Raw genomic sequence first — 23,858 nt, 5'->3', positions numbered from 1 at the left:
TAAACTGTTGTTTAAGATTAGTTAAAATTGAGACAAGTCAGAATTGTCATGTTCCCAGTCACTAACCCCAAACACCTACATCGAACACAACTGTGCTGCAGACTCAAAAAAAATTTCAGTAGGATTTCCTTCTACAACTGAAAGTCTCCTTGAGGGTGTCCCTTTCAACACAAACTTCTTATTATTCAAATTGAACTCCATTCCCAATTGATAAGACCTAGCAACCTCAACCACTGTATACCCAACACCATATCACAACTCCTTAAAGGAATCAATAATACATCTGCATCAAACTTGTGACCCTGCATCTCCCAAGTGAATCCCTTACACATAGGCTGACAAGGAATATGAGTTCCAACTGAAAATGGAATCTGATCCAATTTACACCCCAATTTTGTTGCCAAGTTCACATCAACAAAATTGTGAGTACTACCAGAGTCTATAAGGATATGAAAATCCTTCCCATTCACCACCCCTTTTACTCTCATAGTCTGAAAAGACTGCTTTCCAGCTAAAGCAGTGACAAATATCTGGGTTTAGAGTCCACCTCAAGATCTGACTCTAATTACTCCTCCTCTACTTCATATTCACCGGGGATTTCAACTGTAAACAGCTGTGGTTTCTTGAATTGACACCTATGTTCCCTATTATAGGGTTGGTTACAGTAGTAACAAAGGCCCTTGGCTATCTTTTCGGCTCTAACATCAGCAAGTATGTGTTTGTAAGGTTTAGAGGTTTGTGAGGTTTGAGAAGAAGAAGAAGAAGATGGTTTAATTTGTGGTGTTGGTAGCAAAGGGGGTAGGGTACTGGGAGGCAAAGATTTGGCGGTGAATTTAGGTGGTTTGAAATTCAGATGAACAGATGCCAAGGAAGATCGAGCATACTCTACGAGCAATAGTAAAAGGTTTGAAAGCCTTAACAAAAGGTTTAACGGTTGGTCTCAATCCCCCTACAAAGCTTTCTAATATGTATGCATCTGGTAAAATATGATTATTCATTAACATCACAGACCTCAGATTCTCAAATGCAATCAATGTAATCCTCAATTGAACCAAGCTGCTGAAGTCTATTAAATTGTTCAACAACATCTATGGTAGAACTATCCTTAAATCGAGCATACAAATCAGCAACAAAATCATTCCAATCAACAATCACATTTCTCCTAACAGACAAATAGTTCATCATCCAACTCTCAGCTTTATCAGTCATGTTCAAAGAAGCTAAATCGAATATTTGTTCATCGGCTATCTTACACAAACTGAAGTACTTACAACATTTCTTTACCTAAACTCGTGGATTATTGCCATTAAATTTAGGAAACTCCAATTTAGGGTTCATACCTAAGGTCCTGGTAGAATTGGACCTGTTTAAGCTGTCGAAAAATGATGAAGAAGGAGAGGACGGTTCAGAAGGAGCAGAAGAAGGAACCGAAACCTTCTCAGCTTGAATCGCTTGCAACATCTTCAGCATCTCATCAAATTTTGGATCAAATCGAGAATTTTGATCAACAATTTGTTGTTCCAGATTCTTTATTTGTGTTTCCATGGCAGTTATTCTTCGAGTAACAGGCGGAGGCGCCAGTTTAACTAATCCACTATATCACTCAACCTAATCAAAATCCTGGACTTCGAATTTCATTCTCATCACATATATTTACAAAAGGCACAAATGCATTGAATTTTCTAAAAGTTCAGTCTGCTACACATCAACATAGAAGATGATAACATAAAATCAAATGCAAAAAGAGAGATGTTAGTGCTGTCTGATTTAAACTAAGAAATCTCTTCTCTAATCTTGCTATCTCGATAAAGATGCCATTTTTGGTACCGTACGCTTCCAAACAAAACAGGTCTTAGCCGTGGAGCAGTTTTACAATTTGAACAGCAGCAACCTCTTAATCCTTCCACACAGTTTCTGCAGCAACTGCAGCAAAAACAAACAGCTATTGAACCCCAAAAATAGATAGGTTTTCAAGCAAGTCTAATACAGGGAGGTTTTACCAACATTCTAAGTAAATACTAATTCCAAAACTATTCTCCACTACATAAGAATTTCAACTTAATCAAAGCAGTGCAGTTGTTCTATAAAGCCCTTACTTAGAGGTATCAGAAACCCAAAAAAAAAAAAAAAAAAAGAGTTCAATGTTTGACTTGCAAAATATACAGTGGTCCACTTTTTTGGGACAGCCTAAAGTACGGAATACACAATGTGGCATATTATTTAGAGATGGATTGAGTAGTGATATTAAAGATGAGTATCATAGATTTAACCAGCATATGAAGGAGTTTATAGTGGGCAGCATCACCACAACTGGGTAGGCATATGGCCAATCCAACAATATTTTCCTATTTGACAGTTTTTTTGTTTTTAATAAAGTACAAATGATCAAAGTTAATACATGAAATATCGAAAAGTGAAAAGGTTAAAAAGTGTTGCAATAAAATATACGAAGAAAGATTTTATTAGTGAATTGTTTTTATATAGCCAATATAGGTGTTAAATCTAAGCAAATGACCTTTCTTTCATTGCGAGTATTTAAAATATAAGTAAACAATAGAAAGCCCACTGACAAATCATGTATACACATGACGTGGCACATACCATACCATACAAGGGGGTGGTGCTACTAGAAGGAGTTTTTTCAAGGTAAAGCTTCAAATATAATACTGCCTCCATTTTCTGGAGTTCATAACTTTGTTGTTCTCAATTGTTTTACTGAGTTCTACTTACTTTCCGTTTATATCCTTTATGGCAACATTTATTTTCATCATCCTCTACTTCACTTATTTGGACTATTTCATTTCATAAATCATTAAGTCAATCTTGTTCACCTTATTTCTACGCAATACAAGAAAAATAAGTTTCGATAAAATTTAGTAAGTTCAAATATGTTTAGTAATATTAACGAAAAACAACCTGAGTTAAGATCTTATAAAGGTTAAAAAGAGCTACACAAGTTTGATTTACAATCAAATTAAGTTCTAATAAGTTCTGATAATTATCAGGTGAATAGCACATACTCAAATGCTTCTCTTCACCTAATTTTCATTGATTTTGGGTCTAACAAGTACACATAAGATAGGATGAAGGCAAATAACTTCTGATAAATTCAGATAAGAAATGTAAAGGCTAATAATATCAGATAAAAGTATGGCATGCAACAACGATTGTAAATGTTAAAGTACCCTCCTGCAAGTGTAGCCCCCCTTCTGAGTTTATTTTTTAATTGCTACTTAACTCACATAAATGGAGGTTATAATATTCACTATGTTTAATTAATAGACATGCATTTGTAAGATCCAAATTTGGACTTGAATTTGTGGTATGACTTACAGGAAAAGGAGGTTGCAGTCCAGATTTGCACAATTCCGATGTCTTAATTCATTGACTTGTGAACCACATATGTAACATCGAGCAAATTTGCTATTAGCTGGAGCTTCCTGACTTCCAGTTGAGGTTGTGGCTCCAGGCTTGAAAGTGGCTGGTGGGAGTGAGAGGCGAGAATCAAATACAAACAAATTACCAACCCATTTTTCTGGACCTTCCTTCTTGAGATAATTTGAAACACCACCCTTCAAAGTGAAAAGGTTCTTGAAACCCTTTTGTCTGTTAAATTTTATATTAGGTGATTCATCATACAAAGTCATTAAGATGAAAGTAAACAATACTTGTTGATATTCCAACTTCCACTGAACTTTAAGCACAGTATGTAAATTGAATAAGAGAAGGGAACAACCTGAGGATGGTAGAATATACATCACAGCGAATTCCTCCAGTACAATACATTAAAATATCTGTTTTATCTTTATCAACATTCACTAAAGGATCTGAATCAGTCACCTGAATTGGAAAACACATAAGAGAACATTATCACATGTTTAACAATTTCATGACCTAATGGTACTCAAATTTTGAAGATTCCAGTGTAGTGCTCATGGAAAAATATCTCAAAAAGGAGAATAAACAATATCATCTTCATTAAAAGAGGATTTTAACCTGCTTTATTAGCACATCAAGGTTGTAATAGACTCAACTAGTGCACCCAAACTACCACTAAAGGTACACGAGAGAAGGGGAGAAGGAAAAGCAGGGTTTGTCCAAAAGGAGGGAAACAAGTATCAGCCACCAAGTGACAGCAGGGAAGATGAAGACAAAGCAAATTAATGTTCCACTATGGCATTGAGCAACGGTGCAATGGGCAAGCTGATTCTCTGATTTTATGATCTATTAGAAGACAAAATTAATTAAGCCTAGGGCATGCTAGTCTTGAATATAAATAGCTAATAGAACAGTAGTAGCAACTATGTGAGAATATGAATGAAATGAAAGTGACTTGTAGCCTCAAGCTGCTAGAGAGACCGATAGCCTCAAGCTATCATCTTATATTTCAGTTTTCTTCTTTATCAATCAAAAAGCTCAAGCCTTTGTCTTCTGAATCTCTTGTTTATTCGATCTTATAACTCGACCAAACCAGTCCATAACAAAGGTTTGTTCATCTGACGTCCCTAAACTCTGCTCATAACAGGATCCATACTAGGTGGTGATGATGGTGGTTGTTAGTGTTGTCAAAGTCATTTAGTTATTCAATAAAGATCCATCGAAAATCCTCCCGTCTGACATCAATGTGGCATCAAATGCATACCTTTACCAGGGACTTCACAAGCCAAAGTTCATTTAGTATACTGACTAATTGACTATACTTAGATCTCTGGTAAAATAATTCTAAATTTATGGTAAAGCAAGTCTTCTGAGCACAATGGAAAAACAACTTTAAGAGAATATCTGATAACAAAGTACAAACCAGAGATATTTACCTAGTGCTTCAAAACTAAGCAACGTCTGATCAATATACAAGTGTGCCAATACAAAAAACACTGGAAACGTAAGTTATCTCCACAAATTCAAATAATTAAGCTACCTTAATTAAGAGGGTTATATAAAGCATTTACAGAAGCTTCGAATTGCAAGAACACAGTCTATGACAGGATGTTGCACAAAAGATTTCCAAAAATCATAACAGAATGTCCACATCCATTAAGAAGTCAGCTTTAAATTAGAAACATATTGTGGTTAAAAATTGTAAAATACATGCAACTTAGTAGGAAATAACAAAGTTTGGGTACACCTTATTGTCGAAGATAATTCAAGATTTGCATAGGAGTATGGCATGGGTACATTATTTTGATTAAAAGAAATATTACTAAAGCTTTAGCAAAGGTAATGCACAAGGAGGTTAAGGTGTCCTTGACTCCCTGCAAAAGAAAGCAAAAAACAGGATAGCCCAAATCTCAACTCTGTACTCTTACAGAAGACTTTAGGAAATCTCAAGCCACCTTTTATCCCATGGCATGGGCACATTGACAAGGATCTCATCAGTGAAACTATGAGATTATTGGTTTTCTTGACAAAAAAAAAATTGAATATTTAATGGTTTGGAAGATTGAGTAGTTTAAGGCAATTTTAGGGCTCCTCAAGTACACTTATTAGGTCATTAGAGGTATTAGTCCAATGTAATGGACCAAGGAACAAAAGGAATCCTTGCAAAGAGATTTAAAACTCTCTCTAGTACGAAAGCTTATAACACAAATTACATAATTAATCACATTCAACCTTTCAATCTTAGTTACAAAGCATATCAAGTTTTTTTAATTCAACTACGACAAGAGTAACTAACTTAAATAATGGGATAAACAATATCAAGCCATAAGCAAATAAACTTATAATGTAAGCCTAACCATATACATACAGACATCTTTTAATGTATGTCTAAACCAAGTGGATCTTAAGAAAGCAATAAAGACGAGTAGCAAGGTCACCATGAGTCCTTAACCCAAGTCACACATGAATACATGATACACAAGTAGACTAGCCAAGAGAGTCTAATTCAAAGACCCAACGCATCTAGATAGAACTGGATAGGCACATAAACTGACACACTATCAGCCACTGTGCTAAGATACACTCTTTCAGAATGAGTAGTCTAATCTATGCCTTGGTCTCCATCATACACGATGCCTGGTACTCAAACATTGGCTCCAGGCATTCGCTCTACAATACTATACCCTGGAAAACAAGGTCACCTTGCGTCCTTGAACACCTAACCATCATTCGACTAACCTGGCCTCCTCAGTCAGCTAAGAACATTAATCTAGAAGGAGCCGAAAATTTGAACCTTTCTCCAAGATAGTAGGCAGATACTTTCTTATACGCAAGTTGATATATATGTAAGTTTTATTCCATGATCTTTGCCAGTTTGCCCTTTTTCCATCAACAGGGAGTTTAATCCTTTTGCTTCTCAAAATCCTAACACTGAGAAAATCTTTTCATTCATCTCAGGCATCATTCAACAACGGCAAATTCCACTTTCAGGTTTCAGGTTGAGTTCTCATTTCTCTCAACCATTTACATTAGTGAATAAAGGTTGTACTTGTATGTTAAATGTATTTACTATATCAGCACTACTGAGTTTAAATTTGAATCTAGAATGCATTATAATATGCTGCAGTCCTGTTCATGGACAGTCACTATCCGCTAATATCAGTTTCGTCAATGCCTTGCGCCTGCAAGGCCTGCAACTTCCCAAACTTTGGTTATCCCTCCTACTAAAAGTGTTTGATATCGGCTGAAAAAGTGTTGACGTGATAGAGAGAGAAGAATTTTTTTTTTTGACTCATAAGAGTAAGGTCGAGATAATTTGGGACATCCATACAAGGGAAGTGTCAAAAACATTGTGGGGCAGACAGAGCATATTGGCTTTCATCATGCAGCATGTCACAGAGTTTTCTATTAGTAATTAAGTTATACGGGATACTGTGTTAGTGTGTTGTTAATAAGAACTGCTTTTTTCTAACAAATCAAGATCTTCTTGTACACCAAGAGCTAAATCAATCAATCAAAGCCTTAATCCCATAAGTTGGGTCGGCTAAATGAACCAAAAGTGATTATTACGTATGGTCAACACCAAGAATTAAATGTACACCAAAATTTCTGTCAAGCAATACCTGTAGGTTTGATAGCCCAAAAGAAGTAGTTCTAAAGCAGTCAACTTCAGGACGTTGAGCCCCCTGGAAGTGACCAATATCCCATTCATAACCTGACACAATAAGGCAAACTTAATCTCTGAAATAAGGACATGCAAAGTTTAAAAGCATCTAATATCACAGCATAAAAGTTAAACATTAGAGCCACACATCAGGAAAAGGGACTTGATCAACCCCATTCACCCCCCCCCCCCCCCCCCTCCCCCCACCAAAAAAAAAAAAAGACAAAGACAAAGAAAAAGAGGGGGAAAACTGTTGATGTTTAGAGTAAGAAAGAAGTAAAATTTGCAAAATCTTCACTGCCTATAATCTAGAACAATGGAGATATTTTAACAAATATATAATTTTAGAGAGCAAAAGAGAACAGCAGGATTCTTATTTCAAAACTGGTAAAGACATTGCAAAATATTTCTCCAATCCTTCTGCTAATTATCATCATTAGGAATTCCAAATTTTCTAGTTAAAGGTTAAAATCACAGTCAACTATGAAGCAAAAAGGTACCATTTCTCACATCCAACAAAATGCAACTCTTGTGATCGTCATTTGCTTTGTCATGATTGCTATCTAGTGACTTTAACCTAGCCCTCCATTCAGATGGTGATAGAGGTTCTGCACGCATTGAGGGATCAAGGAGTGGAAGATCTTGAGCTCCTAAATCAAACTACACGTCAAATAATGTCAATCAAGAATTGACAAAAAAGCAATAGGTGGAAGATATAATGAGTGACAGTTGTCATAAAATGTTGCATATTGAACTTGCCTGAACTAGTGAAGGCTTGTAACGCATTTTCAACCTTGGAAATGCATGTCCACTAGAAGGAGAAATTTGGACCAAAATATCAGTGAATCTTTGGTCATCTCTAAGCCATTTCACATACGACATAGCATCTTTTGATGGTCCACTAAACTGTGATAACAAAGAATATATGTCAATTTAAATAAGAAATCAGTCATTAATTCAGCCTAGACCCAAAAGTACGAATTTATAAAGATGACCTAAGAACCCTACAAGGCCATGAAGCACGTTAAACCCAAAAACAAGGACACCAGTTTACACCTGAGAACTCATAGCACCGTTATGAGTGAAATTGAACTCAATGAACACAACTGTCAGATACACTGTGAACCATCATTGGGTAATGTCAATAGCACAAACTTTCAGTTTTAACAAAATTCTGCAAACAAGATATTGCCATTCCAATTCTGAACCTAACTAGTTTATAGTCGTGGTATGGAAGTGGTAGTGAGGAACAGATTATATGTCAAAAGAATATAGATTCGTAAGAACAAAATGAACTCAAGTATATCAAGACCTGTAATTATTAGCTTCGATCATCAATAGAATTTCAGGAAAAGTCTTTTACAGAAGCAGCAAAGGACAATATGCTTTTTATACACATAATGAGATGTACTGGTCAAGTAATGTGGCTTGAAGATCAATAAGAAAAAGAATAAAATAAACCCAACAAAAGGATAATTATACCTGTGCATTAACACCTTGTTCATTGATATATATCCGTCCATGTATATCAAGCTCCTGGTCACATTATCAGTAAAGAGAAGTAGTTTACAAATCTTGAAAGGGCTACGTATAGATATCTTTGCATAACATAAAGCCAATATTACTGAACAAAAAAGAAAAAGAATCAATAAATCTAAATAATTGATTAAAAGTATATGACTAGACTGCATTGTCTGAAATTGAAAGAGTATAACAATCCGGATCCTTGCCTAACAAATTATTATACTTTAAGATGATAAGAAGGGCTATGGTCAAAATTTCTTAGAAATTTTCATAATTTCAACTTCAAAATAGAGCTCTAGAACATTCGATGCTCCTAACTACAGATATACAGAATTTGAAAGCAAAAGTTTCACTATAAGTGGGAAACCAGAGTAAAGTAAGGAAAGTGCTTTGTCAGCAAACATGAAGCATTCTATTCATGAATGATATAGCATTGTGTTGCAGACTTGCAGCACGTGAAATAGACGGTTTTATAGATAACAAGCTGCAAAAACTTAAGTACTTTTTTCTATGTCAATATAGCTAACTAACTCTGCCATATATATTGTTTTGTCCTTTACTTCATAGCCTACTTAATAAATTAGTGATAAATTTTAATTTTTATTCATTTCCTTTTTCCTATGCCTTTTATCCTTCTGTCTTTCCCTTTTTCGTACATCCCACACATTTATTTTGCAACGTGAACATAATGGAAGGAAATTTTCAAGTAAAATTCTAAAAACTTAGTGTACCCATTGGTATAGTACGTGGAAATTGAGTATATATAAGAAAAACTAATCTGGGACTTCATGGTTTCACAGCCTGTTACCATTGTTCTAATTTTAGTGTTTAAAATAATAATATAATGAATATTTTTTGTAGAAACTAAAGTAATTAAGAAATCACACAACTTTAACACAATTTTGGCGATTTTATAATCTTGGTTACCACAGCTTTCACAGTTAATGATGAGCTGAGATTCTTAATAAGCAACTCTAGCACGAGCTCAGCTTAAGCTCAATAAGATTTGTTTATATAATAAATGACCAAGCTTAACAATTATTAAGATTGTTTAATGAATGAGCTAGACTGCTAGAGCATGAATAATAAATATAGTGATATAACCGTTCATATATATTAATCGTGAACAACTTGTTTATTTATATTCACGAACAAGCTTGTTTATTTATGTTCATGAACAGCATCGGTTTTTAAGAAAAAGCTCAAAGCTCATTTAATGAACATTATTGACTAATTCACAAAATTTATGATATGATTATTCAGCTTCATTTTGATAATCTCAAATGTTTAAAGTGAAAATCACTTTAAATAATAGGAAAAAAAACCTCATGCATAAGAAAATGTGTTTCTTTCATAAGCCAATTTATGATCTTGACTCGAATAGTATATGAGCCATCTATGAACCGTCCACAAACACTATTAGTTCCTATACAAACCAAACTAGAACGTATTGAGTTCAGTTGAAAGCTTGGGCTCAAGGTTAGACTTGCCTAAGTTAAGTATACATGAACATAAAAGCTCAGCAACTTGGGCTCAACTCGATTACACCCTAGTCAAAACCATCCTCACTTTTCAATTATCACCCCAATGAAAAAAATAATTTTCACAAAACCTATTGGTGCAACGATGTCCAATATACACCACGAATGAGAGATTGTTATATACAACTGGGTGTTTAGTGTAACCATGAGTTTTTGTTCTCATTTTAATGATTGTTATTCATTTAATCATCAAATAAAGAGCAAAAACTAACTTTGAATTAGTTGGATGCACGGTGCACCCGGGTATATATAATAGTTTTCACCAGGGAGTACCCAACGCAAAATACAACCACATTCAGTTGCATAGTACAGCCACACTTAGTTTTTGCTCATTTGCCAACTATAAGAGCTCCCATGAGCCACAGTTACAACAAGCTAAGTTTACATTGTTCCTACACAATTTCTCCAATTATAAATCTATCATCCATATAAAAAAAATCCAATAAATGAAAATAAAATCCCAATATAATTACTCCAATCTGAAGTTATAATGGATGTTCAAATATGTACAAGAATTCACACAATAAAGGTATAGAGCATATGTTTAGGACATTTTTAATTTAGCCATTCTAAATTCATACAAAGTACTCTATACCTTAATCGTGTGAACCAAGCACCCTCTTACATATTCCTCCAATTCACTCAATCGAACCAAACAACATAATTGCATTTGAGAAGAGATTAGAAATGAACCTCTAAAACGGATAAATGCTTGGAAACTTCAAATTCAGGGTCTTCAATATAAACAAAGTGATAAAAGTTTACAACTATAAACCCACTTTCATCATCTTCAACAATGGGAATCCCAGAAGTGGTGGGAATCAAAGAGAAAGTGCAGGTGATTTTGGGAGTTTTGAATTTCAAAAATTGGATTTGGCCGTGTGGTAGAATAGGAAGAGAAGACGTGGGTATTGAAGAATGATGGTGTGGGAGTGTTCGGCCATGGAATTGAGAGAGAGAGAAGAGAGAAAATGAAATGGGTTTTAATGGCGGAAGAGTAATGTTGAGGGAAGCCATAGACAGAAGCCAGAAGCATAGTACCTCATCCTGTCTAACGGTTGCAATTACAAGTTAATAAAGCTTCCTTATGGATGGAGAGAGTACAATTTGAGACTACAAAACGTTTTACTTGCGCCCGGTTTACATTAAACTAGCATAAATTCTTGATTAAGGCGGATTTTTATTAAGGTTTTGTAAGATCGAAATTATTTGTATTGGAATGAATTTGGGCTAACTTTAAACCAAAAATTGAATAGACACCCCTAATTAAATATATGTGATCCCTCAAAAAAAAAAAAATATATATATATATATATATATATATATATATATATATATATATGTGTGTGTGTGTGTGTGTGTGTGTGTGTGTGTGTGTGTTTGTATCTTACAACCAATTTTTTATACAATTACAATTCAGTCTTCTTTATAACTTTTCAAATGTGAGTGCTCTCAGTTATTTGTAATTTGACTCCTAGTTTTCTTTCCTCTTTTGATAATGTGTCAAGTTTCTAATGTTGTTGTATATAGGGACAACATACTACAATGGTTGTATGTGTATCAGCTCTTAAAAAAATCCTTCTAAAAATATTAGTGTTAATCCGTGAATGAAATATGTGAAATTTATGAGGAAATTTCTATTACAAAAAGAACATAGAAAAATTGAAAATTAGAGCTTCATTAAGGTATTCAGGAACCTAAAACCAAAGAAATGGAGAGCGAGCGAGCGAAGAGTCTGTCAAGTGAGGAGAGTGATATTCTCCAGCGCTCTAATAAGAAATTTAAGAGGAATTCTAATGAAGTTGATCATTTTGATGAAGATGCGATGGACACAGAGGTCTCATTTGTGCCAAATTCTATTGAGATGAATGTCCCTATGAACCCTAGGGTTCCATATAGTCAAGCGTCGGGGAGTTTTGACAAAAATGTCAACCCTTTATTTGATGGGGAACATTTCGATGGAGAAATTGAATCGGATGATGATGTCCCGGAAGATAATGGTGATGAGGAAGATAGTTGTCTGACAATTTACCTAACCAAGGAGGAGAAGCGACGGCTGCGAATGCCTTGGAAAGATGCGTTCATTATCAAGCTATTTGATAAGAGATTGAGCTATGAAGTTCTTGTGAAAAGACTCAGGGCCAAATGGAGTTTGAAGGGTGACATTTCTCTCACGGATGTCGGCCATGCCTATTATGTTGTTCGATTCAACAACAAGGATGATTATGACTTCGTGCTTAAGGATGGGCCATGGATGATAGGAGATAGTTATCTCACCATTAGAAAGTGGGTGCTAAATTTTGTGTCGGATGAGGAATCTATCAAAGCCCTAACAACTTGGGTCAGGATACCACAGCTTTTAGTGGAGTATTTTGATAGTCAGTTCTTGCATAAAATTGAATAAAAAATAGGAAAAGTTATCAAAATTGATAGGAACACAGAATCTAAAGATCGTGGTCAGTATGTTCGGTTCTACATTGAGGTTGATCTTTCTTAACCTCTCTTATCGATATTCAGATTGAATGGGAGGATATGGAAGATTCAATATAAGGGTTTGAAGATGATCTGCTTTAAGTGAGGTTGTTTAGGCCATAAAGAAGATTCATGCCCTAATTTTGGAAGCCAATCTGATGCTCTAGACAAGCAAGATAATCGATCAGGAGGCTATCAAGGGGTCTTTGATAAAAGTCAATTAATCAGGGAGAGGCCTAAGGAGAAAGACAAATTTGGGTCATGGATGTTGGTTCAAAGAAATGTTAGAAAAATTCTCCTAAGAGTCGAGTTGGGGAGAATAAAAAACAAGGGCCTGGAGATAATTACTAGTAGAAAATATCAAAAACGCACCCCCTAATTGCCACCGGTTCAGTCCAAACCGGTGGCAAAAATGGCCTACAAAATTGGTGGGAAGCTGAACCAGAATAAAAGGCACTGGTTCACTTCAAACTGGTGGCAAAAACAGAAAGGCCACCGGTTTGAACTGGTGCCTTTATGGACTGGACCTTTTAATTATTAAAAAAAAAAAAAAAAAAAAAAAAAAAAAAAGCGGCCCTTTCTCCTATTTCTACTCAGCCCCAACCCTAATTCATGCATTCTCCTCTCCACGCCAATTCTCTCTCCTCTCCTCCTCCTGCCCCCTAATCTCCTTCTTCTCTTTCTCTTTCTTTCTCTTTCTCGATCTCCTTCTCCCTCACCTCCTTTTCCCTCATCTCCTTCTCCCTCGTGTCCCCCTTTCTTTCTATTGAAGACCACCACTTGCACCACCACGAAGACCACCACATGCAACACCATTTTAATCGAAGACCACCACCAATTCGAGGATTAATCGAGGTTATTCGGTTTTTTTCTAGGTTTTTGTTTTAATCGATTTTTTAATCGATTTTTTTTTTATGTTAATCCATTTTAATTCTTTTTTTTTTCTGGGGTTTTTTCCACCAATTCGAGGTTTAGTCGAGGTTATTCGGTTTTTTTTTTTTTTTTGGGTGTTTGTTTTAATCGGTTTTTTAATCGATTTTTTTTTATGTTAATCCATTTTAGTTCGTTTATTTTTTATTTTCTGGGTTTGTTTTTTTTTATTTTAATCCAAGATTTTTTTTATGTTAATTGATTTTATTTCGTTTTTGTATTTTATTTCTGGTTTTTGTCTTAATCGATTTTTTAATCGATTTTTTTTATTTTAATTGATTTTAATTCGTTTTTTTTTTTTATATTTTCTGGGTTTTTTTTTATTTTAATCAATTTTTTTTAATTTAAGCGATTTTATTTTGTTTTTGATTTTTATTTTCTGGGTTTTTGTTTTTATCGATTTTTATTTTTTATTTTCTGGGTTTTAATCGGTTTTTGTTTTTTATTTTAATCGGTTTTTGTTTTTTATTTTCTGGGTTTTTGTTTTTTATTTTCTGGGTGTTTACTGTAATTTCTTTTAATCAATTTTTTTTTTGGTTGTAATTGGTTCAGATATATTGATGCAAGAATCAAGATGCAAGTATATATTGATTTAGATATTGTATGGGGTTATTTTTTATTGTGATGTTGTAAAATTTTTTATTTATTTATATTGTATTTTTTTTTAATTATATGTTGTAATTGATTTGATCTATACTATAAAAAAATTGATTATATATATACTGTAGAGATTCGATTATATTGATTGTGATGTTCGATTTATATTTTGTGTTCGATTAAAAAAATTTCGATTATATTTATACTGTAAAAAGACAAAAAATAATAATAATAATAATATTTTGGGGATTTTTGGCACCGGTTAACCGGTGCCAAAAGCAATGGAAAATTTTTTTGGGGTTATTTTTGGCACCGGTTAACCGGTGCCAATAACCATTTTTGCCACCGGTTTGAATCGGTGGCTTTTCATCTAAGTAATTGGCACCCCCCACATTGGCACCGGTTCAAACCGGTGGCATTGAGGGGTTTTAAACCGGTGCCAATTTCATTTTTTCACCTACCTAGTGAATGTCACTAGACCTAAGCAACTGGAAGAGGTTTCAAAAGGTAGAGTGACTGGAAAGAAAAATAAAGAGCATGCTAATGGTGTCCAAGCTAATTCTAGTAAGGGTGGTTCTAGTGGATCGGGGTTTAATGTTCTTGATACTGAAGAGGACATGATGATGGAAGAGGAAGTCTTGGAAAAATTGCCACTAGAAAGCAAGGGGAAGGTTCGAACAAAGGTCAAAGCAATTCTTTGCACAAGGCGAAGCAATTAATTTAAGTGATGATGAAGGGGCTGATTTGCACAACACGAAACATCATCACCAACTTCCCTCGTTCTATCAATGAAAGAGGCTTAAGTACTCCTGGAGTATTGAAAGGCTAAAGTCATATCACCCAATCAAAAGTAATTCCTAAATCCTCTAACTAATGTAGATAGGGAAGTAGGGTCGAATCCACAGGTAAACTGGTCTTTCTATTCCTAATTAATTAAAACAATCTAAATTATAAAGTAACCAATATATTGTAATCAAAGGAATACTAAACTACTAAGAGTAAAAGTAGGGAAGAATAAAAATAGAGAAAATCAATGAATAAAAGACTTAGGGCATAGGTTCACCAATAAACAATATTCCAGGGTAAAGCCTAATAATCAAACATCAATGCATAAATTAATCAGATCATAAAGGGCTTTCGCTACGTATTACAATCACATAATTAATCTACCGGTATTAAATCTCACCTCTCAAATCTCGACTTAACCATTTATAAATTAACCTGCCTATTGAAACTAGACCTTAACATCAATTCTCATCTCTCGAATCAATATTGACAAACTCATGCATAAAAGATCAGGCCTAATCTAGTCACGGAGCATTAAATCAATCAATAGGAAATTAATCTAGCATTGATAATTAACAACAATAAATTACCCCTTCATATTATTTATGGATCCCCACAAACCCTAGAAAGAAAACTACTCACACATAATTAAACCTAAACTAATCAAAGCAATAAAATAAGACATGATGAAATAATTAAAGTAAATAACTGAGATTAAAGTAGAAGAAATCGTTACCAAAATAATCTGAATTAAGGAGTTGAGTAAAGAATTGAACAAAGTTGTACAGAGAGAGAAACTAATCTAAGAGCTAAGTAGAGAGAGAAAGTCTAAGAGAAAGTAAGAAAGAGTAAAAAGAATAATCCTAAACTTGCTTAACGGAAAAGTATTTATATTAAGCAAGAATCCTAAACTAAACAAACTTAAACGAAGATTAAAAATCTACAAATGCTGACACGCGCCCGATCGGGCGAGGCACCGCCCGATCGTGCCCGCCTTTTCCCTCTCAGGTGCATCTCTCGCGCCCGGCCGAGCGCGAGTTCGGGCGTCAGCTTCTCTTCCCCGCCCGGCTGGGCGAAACTCTTGGGCTACTCCTTGGACTTCGATTAGGCTCCAATTATTCGGGCCAATTCGGATTTCCTCTTCGGGTCTTGAATACTCAGTCCAAATGCCTTGGTATCACATATACCGAGCCCTTAATCACTGGTTCGATGGCTCTAACTGGCCCTGGGCTATGAAGGATGGTCGTGCATCTCCAATGCTAGTAGATACTCCATAAAATCCCGGGAAAATGCTCCAAAAGCGCAAATCCCTACAAAAGTCAACCAAATCTACGAAAACACTAGAAAACACCAATTAGTAACAAAAGTGGCTCTAAAGAGCCAAAAACACTACTAATTATGACCAAGGGACGGGGGTAAAATACTATATAAAATGGACATATCAAGTATGGTACTCCTCGAGTCCTTGGGTACCATACTATCATGTTATACACGTTATTATGTTAAAATCATGAGTTATTTTGGATTGATCCTTATATTATTTTGCTAAACTATAATGTTATTTGCTTAAACATTGTGTTAGTATCTATTATATCAGTCTTTTGAATTTTTGTTAAAACATTGAATTGCGTTATTTTAGTTTAAATCATATGACGATCTTTTTAAGTATGAGGTTATTTTGCTTAAACTTGGGGTTATTTTTTTAATATAACTTTTTTTTATATTAATTAAATATTGTATTATTTTTCCAAAAACTTGTGTTATTTTTTTAAACTTTTTTTAGAGGAAGTAGCTAAATAAAAACAGAGAATAAAATCGAAAAAGATGAATATGGCCTGGCCTGGTGAACATAGCATATAATATTATCTAACAAAAGGTTTTCAATCAAATAACATAGAGTTATATAATACTGAATAGCATAATGCACTACATAAAGTAACATTCGTATACAATGATCAAATTTATGTAATAACATTATTGTATAGTAAAATAACGTGAAATACATCATTGAATATTGTTTCAAAAAAAAAAAATAATAATTGAATAACATAATACACATTTTGAAATAACATGAAACAATAAAAACTTTTTGTTTCATGATTACAAAAGAATGTCCATACGGAATAACATATAATTAATTTAAAAATAACATATATACAAATTAAAATAATAAGAAGTTTACATCAAATAACATAAAATGTACACAACCTGGAGTACCTTGTGCATGGTACTCCAGGAGTACAAAAGAAAGAGGTAAATAATTTTTATTATTTTTTTATAAAAAAGAGGTAAATATTGTTAATAACCTTAATTGGTATTGTGTAAGGGTTTCTTATGCCAATAGTAACTTATGTTACTTTACTGTCCTTTCGTTTGTTGTAAACTCAGTTTATTAATATAATCTCAACTGTTTTTTTTTTTTTTTGGGAAATTCTCACCAGTAACACCCAACTTTTGTTTTTTCTCAATAGTAGAATGCAAAATTTTGGATTATCATTGGTAATCACCAATTAGTAACACTAATTTACTGGTAACATTAATTAAACCTTTACCTAATTATTGTCAACCATGGTTTACTAATAACACAATTACAAACCTACCCTTCTAAAAATTCACTTCCCCGTATATGCTGCTTTCACTCCTTAATCAATTACCCCTTTATATAAACCCTAAACCCCCAATTCTATTCGTATTCCCTATTCTTTTTCTTCTCAATTTCTCTTAATACTTCCATGGCTAAACAAAATGGGAAATGTAAGATAGCATAGGGAATGAGATAGGAGGTTAGCGAAGGGTTCTTGAGACAGGAGGTCAACTATAGGGAATAAGTCACTGCGATCTGCAGCAATACCCAATTGTTTTCCAACTATAAAAAGAGAATTTGCAAGCTGACTGGCAATTAGTATACCAGATTGAATATTTGACTGATCAATTTGAGTCTGCAAATGTAAGATAGCATAATATATGAACAAATATTCGATCAATAAATTCCAATCAAATATTGGAATCCAAAACAGAGGTGAAGAACAAACTACAGAGTCCAAAACTTCATTTATTTGAGGATTTAAGTTGCCAAATATCGAGTCTTTTCAGAAGAAAGTTTACCGTAAGCCCAAGGAACTTGACCCACCACTACATAGAAAAACCCACCACTACACATAGGAATGCGAATGCTACAACCAACCAACTTTATGGGGGATGCCCAACATTAGCTCATCACAAACTGTCATAGTTAGGCTGGATGAGTAACTGGCACAAGTTCATGTATCGGCACATATAAAAAGCAGGAATAAGCGAAGAACTAAAATGAGGAATTGTTTGATAAGGATGAAAATAGAAGATAGGAAGCAAAAGAAACATGTTCAATGCAAAGCATAAGAGAAAAATTTATTTGGTCACTTGGCCAATTCACTGTTTCACAGTAAATTAAACATCAAGTTTATCTCTATCTAATAAGGTGAACAAAATAGCTCATCTCAATAGGCATGAATACATATTAGCTGGTCATAAATATATGTACATAAACTCTAAGCATCCTAACCAAACATCTAAGCATGTTTCAGCCCATGACAATGAAGTACTCATTCCAAACCAAAGACAAGAAAGCAGCATACCTATATATTGAACAAAATGTTCTCCCTTTCCTGAATACCAGACATTGCAACAAATCCCTCAGGCTCCATAGTTATCAGAACATACAATACGCCCTATCCATAGCAAAATGTTCTCCCTTTCCTGAACACCAGGTATTGCAACAAATCCCTCAGGCTCCATAGTTATCAGAACATATAATCCACCCTGTCCATAGCCCAAATAAAATATAATAAACCATGAGATCACCATTGATATATAATGAACTTACTCTAACCTGACGATTGATCCCATCAGTTTCTCAATGTTGAGATATTTCCTTAGCCTGTTCATTGCAGCATAAAAAACACCTCTCTTCAACTGTAAAGAAAACATAGCCGGTAAATGTAACACAAACAAAACCCATCTGGCCATCAATAAGCAAGCAATCAACGATATCCCACAGAAAAATACACAAGTTCAAATCATGTTATAAATTACATACAGTAGCTGAATATGAGATCTTCACTTCTTACCAAGTATCAGGTTTCAACCCTTAAAGTAAATAATAGCGCGTTCCCATCTGAAATGGTAAACTTTCCTTAAACAACTCCTTCCATACAATCAACTCCTTTTGATTTGTGTGTCATATCATTGTTTTATATATCAGACATCAAATTCACCCAAAAGTGTAGATAAAAAAAACATAATCAGAAACATATCAAAATTAACTTGCACTAAAATTACGATAGATAGTCCAGATTAATACACCATTACATTATTTTAGGGTGAAAATTATTGACTTTTCAATAATCCCAAGCTTGCTGCTGTGAAAGGAAAATAAGATGAAATATTAAAGTTTATTAAAATGGCTGTGAAAATGTAATCTAAATCGATGCACTATAAAATCACTAAATGTATGGCAATGGTTTGAGTATGAATAAAAAAGTGTTTGTTTTATGAACTGATTTTGCATCCATTTTTTTGTTCATAATTGTACTGTCAGTTTGCTTCAAAATATTGTTGCAAAATAATACACACTCTGCCCAAAATTACTCATAACTAGATTGAACATCCGAGTCAATTAATTTCAAACCTTAAAAAAAAAGGCAGTATTCCAAACTAACATCAGATATAACATAATCATTGTCAAAAATTTCAAACCATTACAATGTAATCCAAAACTCATAATCCATTTAAGAAAGTACTCAAAAGATTCAACAATATTAACTTAGTAAAATAACAGCAAATAGAACTAATTCCTTAACACTAAGTTGGTTGAGATGATGAAACACCCTTCTTAGCCCTCTTTGATGTTGATGCAGTTGTAGTGGGGTTAGGTTGGGATAAAGACACCCCCTTTATTGGTTGTTTTCTCTTGTTGATGATTGTTGTTGCACTTGCTACTGCTGCCCTTTCTTTTCCAGTTAACCCTCCCTTGCATGTTTGTGCATTAAGTCCAAAACACTGACATTTGCTGCATTTGACAGTCTTTGATCTCTTTCCCTTAGACTTCTCTCCCTCTTCTCTTCTTTTATTTCTGGCTAGCCTTCCAATTCCCTTTTTCATTTTTGGTAAGGCTAGGTGTAGATGGTTACTCTCAGGCCACTGTTGTTTATCAGGGATAGACTTGATATTGTTAGAATGGGTCACTAATATATTATTTTGGATCATCATTAGAGTGCAATATGGACCTCATGGCATGTTACATGTCAAACCAGTTAGCTGCCATTTATTAAACACACAAGTCTTATCTTTGAGGTTCATAGCAAGAACTGATTTTCCATCAAGAACTTCATACTCTCCTTCTCCCGATAGCTAGCACTTACATGATCTTGACTCTTGGCTTATAAATTGAAGTCTCTTTATCACATTTGGGCATATGTCATCATTCCAGTTCTCATACACTTGTCTTCTTGTGGCCATCCTTACCATTGTCACTCTTCTAACTCTTTAACAACAATAATAAATTATGGTCATAGTGTGTTAAGGTTATCACAGATAAACTAAGGTTTGCAAATTAATGATTGTATACCTTCAAGTAAAGTCAAGACAGGCCTGCATCTGTCCACCCCTAATGTTTCATTAAAGCTCTCAACAAAGTTTGATTTGTTCAAATCAGACTTTACTACAGGATTAAATGCATTCTTAGACCAAGTTGATTGGGGTCCAAACTTTGAAAACCATACCAGTGTTGCATGGCCTGCCTTTTGTAAGGCTTCCACAGCCTTTCTAAAAGTGAAAGGGTTGTAAGCCCCACATGCTTTCCAGAAGAGAGAAAACATCAACAGACCTAGGAAGGTGCCTTTGAAGTTCTTGAGGAGATGTTTGCAGCAATATCTCCTACCAACTTTAGGCCAAAAAACAGTGATTGCAACATCAATACCCTGGTATGTGAAAAACACATTATTTAAGTTACATGTGCAGTTAAAAAGATAATACACCATTTAAAATACTAGAGTAAACATTACTAACCTTTTGCCTGTCAAAGATGATACACCACTCATCCCCCCTGCCACTATCTTTCCACTACTACAAAATTGGACAAAGAGACCGTAAATAAGAGACCGTTTAAGTAGATAACAAGTCTCTTTATTTCAAAAGACCCAATATTACAAATAACCGGTCTCTTTGGTTATATGATAAAAGGTGAATATTCAACAGAGACATTTTAATATAGATAACAGGTCTCTCTTGATTTTTTTTTTTATTTAAATTTAAAAAGGAGAAACCTGTGTTAGTACAGAACAAGTCTCTCTTGAATTTTTTTTTTTATTTTTAATTTAAAAAGGAGAGACCTGTGTTAGTACATAACTGGTCTCTCATTATTTTATTTAAAAATTAAAAAATAGAAAAAGTTAAAAGAGACCCATGACAACTTAGCCGGTCTCCCTAATTTACAGATATAAAAAACATAAAACCCTAATAAGCTTTTTCATCAGTTCATTCATTTCATTACAACCGTACCCGCCGCTTCATCTCCTTCGTTCTCTCTCTCCAACTTTTCTGTAAACAAAACCCAACAAATGAATTAACCACCACCACCATAATCCACCTCCTCCTAATCTATCTTCTCACCCGACCTAAGCAATTTATGGGCTCGATTTATATCCGACTAAGTCGAGTGAAAATCATGACCCGCATCCTCCTCTTTCAAATCCAGCATAACTCTGTTCGCCTAAGAATCTTCGATTTTGTTGATTGTTTACATTTTTGAGAAAATTTACTGATTTTGGATTTATTTAGGTATTATACAACAAGGTTATATAGAGGTATTCCACCTTGCCGCGAACACTAACAATTGCAACTCCACCACAAGGATCTGCATTAATTGTAGATCTGCTGTTTGATTTCGCTTTTGTTTAGCGTTCATCGTTTTAATGGTAAGTTGTTTTGTATTAATGATTATTTTTTTGATTTACTTGTGTCTGGAATGATTTTGACTCTCAACTAACTATCAACATATTTTCAGGATTTGTTAAATAATAATATGGGTCTTGATCTTCTATGTCTTCTGTTTTAATCCTTGTTATTGATTATTGTAAGAATTTTCATGAATTCTTGTGCTTGTGTGTTAATCTTTTATTTTAGTTTTTTTCTTTGACGGGAATCTTTTATTTTAGTTGTTCAAGTTTTCAGTTAAGTTTTCTAAATAGGAAAAATTGCCCGGAATAATCCGACCTTTGGCTCATCCGCTCAAAATAATCCCACCTTTGGATTATTTTTTTAATAATCCGACCTTTATATCCAATCCGCTCAAAATAGTCCCGGGTGACCAGTAACCGGTTGAAGAAGTACATTTTTTTTTATTAAGTTCAATATACACGTGTCATAACTTGATTCGTCCAAAATAATTAAAAAAGAAATAACAATAAAAAAAAGTAAAAGAATATACAAAAGTTAAAAATAAAAAAAATAAAAAATAAAAAAAACAACCACCCAAGCCACACCACAACCACCACCATCCCCACCACCACCCAAACCCATACCCTAGAGCTACCACCCTACCCAGACCGGAAATCACCGCTCCACCCAGACCCAAATCCCCCGCCGGCTGAAACCAACTGATATCTCAACCCAACCCCAAAACCCTTTCGAAAATCGAAACCCACCACGCTAGATGAATTGAGGTTGCGCGGCCTGAATTGCGTTCGCGTGGTGGGTTTCGATTTTTGAAAGGGTTTTGGGGTTGGGTTGGGATATCAATCAGTTTCAGGCGGCCTGAATTGAGGTCGGGGAGGACGGCGCGACCTTAAAAGGGACAGGGAACGGGGGGCGTGGCCGTAAAGACGGAGACGGGGAGGGGGCTGGGATCGTGATGGGATCAGGGGACGGAAACCTCGCCTATTCCTGGATTTCGTGGGCTGGCCGGAAGGGAGGGTGGTGGTCGTTGCGACGCCAGCGCTAGAGTTAGGGGTTTGGTTGGTGGTTTTGTGAGGGAGGGAGGGAGGGAGACGGTGGTTTCGAGAGACGTGAGGGAGGGAGGCGGGGTTCAGGGAAGGGGGTTTAGGCGCGCTGCCGGCGTCGATGGTCTGGGTGACCGGAGCCACTTGGATGGGTGACCGGGGTGACCGGAGCCACTTGGGCTGGTGGTGGACTGGTGATATTTAAATAACTATTAATTTTATTTATTTATTTTTTAAAAAAACATTTAACTGAAATAAAAAAAAAAAAAAACATTTAACTTTTTTTAAAATTTATTTTTTTTATTTTTATTTTTTTGACAAATCATAGGGTGACACGTGTCAAGTAACTTGTTATTACAGGTTACATGACCGGTTGGGACCATTTTAAGCGGATTGGGTATAAAAGTCGGATTATTTAAAAATAATCAATAGGTGGGATTATTTTGAGCGGATGAGCCTAAGGTCGGATTATTCCGGGCAATTTTTCCTTCTAAATAATCTCAATTATAATTGATTTATTAATTATGTGGTTATTGGTTTGACAGATATGTTGTTTTCACAAAAACAAAATCCTCAAAACAAAGGAGAGGAAGAAGTTGGAGCACTTTAGCTATACTTTATGTTGAGTAATTATTTTTGTAATGTAGATTACAATAATTTTCATACGGTGTACATTTTTTATTGTAGAATTTCAACTTTTTTGTAATTGATACTTTCAATTTTCCACAAATATAGCATATACTGTAATTTAAATTTAAAAATGAAATTAAATACGTTTATTTATTTTTATTTTAAATGAAACCAAAGAGACCCGTTACGCTTAAAAAGCAGTCTTAGTTTTCTAAAAATTGAGACCGCTTTTCTTATAGAGGCAGTCTCAACTTTCTCAAAATTGAGACTGCTTTTCTTATAGAGGCAGTCTCAACTTTATTAAAATTGAGACCGCTTATCTTTAAGAGGCGGTCTCAGCTTTCCCATTCTAGAGATCGC

At 34.6% G+C, this 23,858-nt stretch overlaps 1 protein-coding gene and 1 long non-coding RNA gene across 2 annotated transcripts; one reads left to right on the top strand and one right to left on the bottom strand.

Annotated features, from left to right (window-relative positions):
• Window positions 1–1,612: 1,612 nt before the first annotated feature.
• On the bottom strand, window positions 1,613–11,179 carry LOC145634759 (rhodanese-like domain-containing protein 8, chloroplastic). The gene is made up of 8 exons (XM_081686142.1): window positions 10,801–11,179; window positions 8,525–8,578; window positions 7,802–7,948; window positions 7,543–7,702; window positions 7,002–7,093; window positions 3,737–3,840; window positions 3,334–3,606; window positions 1,613–1,923 (listed from the first exon to the last, which is right to left on the bottom strand). Exons 1-8 carry the CDS (start codon window positions 11,122–11,124, stop codon window positions 1,773–1,775), a joined length of 1,305 nt encoding a protein of 434 aa, XP_081542268.1. The 5' UTR covers window positions 11,125–11,179; the 3' UTR covers window positions 1,613–1,772.
• Window positions 11,180–21,291: 10,112 nt separating this feature from the next.
• Window positions 21,292–23,657, top strand: LOC145634758 (uncharacterized). Its single transcript, XR_014113533.1, has 2 exons — window positions 21,292–21,845; window positions 23,414–23,657. It is a non-coding gene; the product is annotated as an uncharacterized LOC145634758 (long non-coding RNA).
• Window positions 23,658–23,858: the final 201 nt, after the last annotated feature.

The sequence above is a fragment of the Chenopodium album genome, chromosome 6, assembly GCF_948465745.1.
Source record: "Chenopodium album chromosome 6, dcCheAlbu1.1, whole genome shotgun sequence".
Lineage (NCBI taxonomy): Eukaryota > Viridiplantae > Streptophyta > Magnoliopsida > Caryophyllales > Amaranthaceae > Chenopodium > Chenopodium album.
The sequence above is the reverse complement of the archived record's forward strand: the minus strand, read 5'-3'. Positions and strand labels throughout refer to the sequence as shown.

What these genes read in the sequence shown, in the direction of transcription:
- LOC145634759 (XM_081686142.1), bottom strand. Translation starts at nt 11,124, where the DNA reads ATGGCTTCCCTCAACATTACTCTTCCGCCATTAAAACCCATTTCATTT. An exon ending in AGCATTTATCCGTTTTAGAG is followed by an intron (nt 8,579 to 10,800) that starts GTTCATTTCTAA and finishes TAATGTGACCAG; the next exon opens with GAGCTTGATATACATGGACG. An exon ending in GACTGCAACCTCCTTTTCCT is followed by an intron (nt 1,924 to 3,333) that starts GTAAGTCATACC and finishes TTTTTGCTGCAG; the next exon opens with TTGCTGCAGAAACTGTGTGG.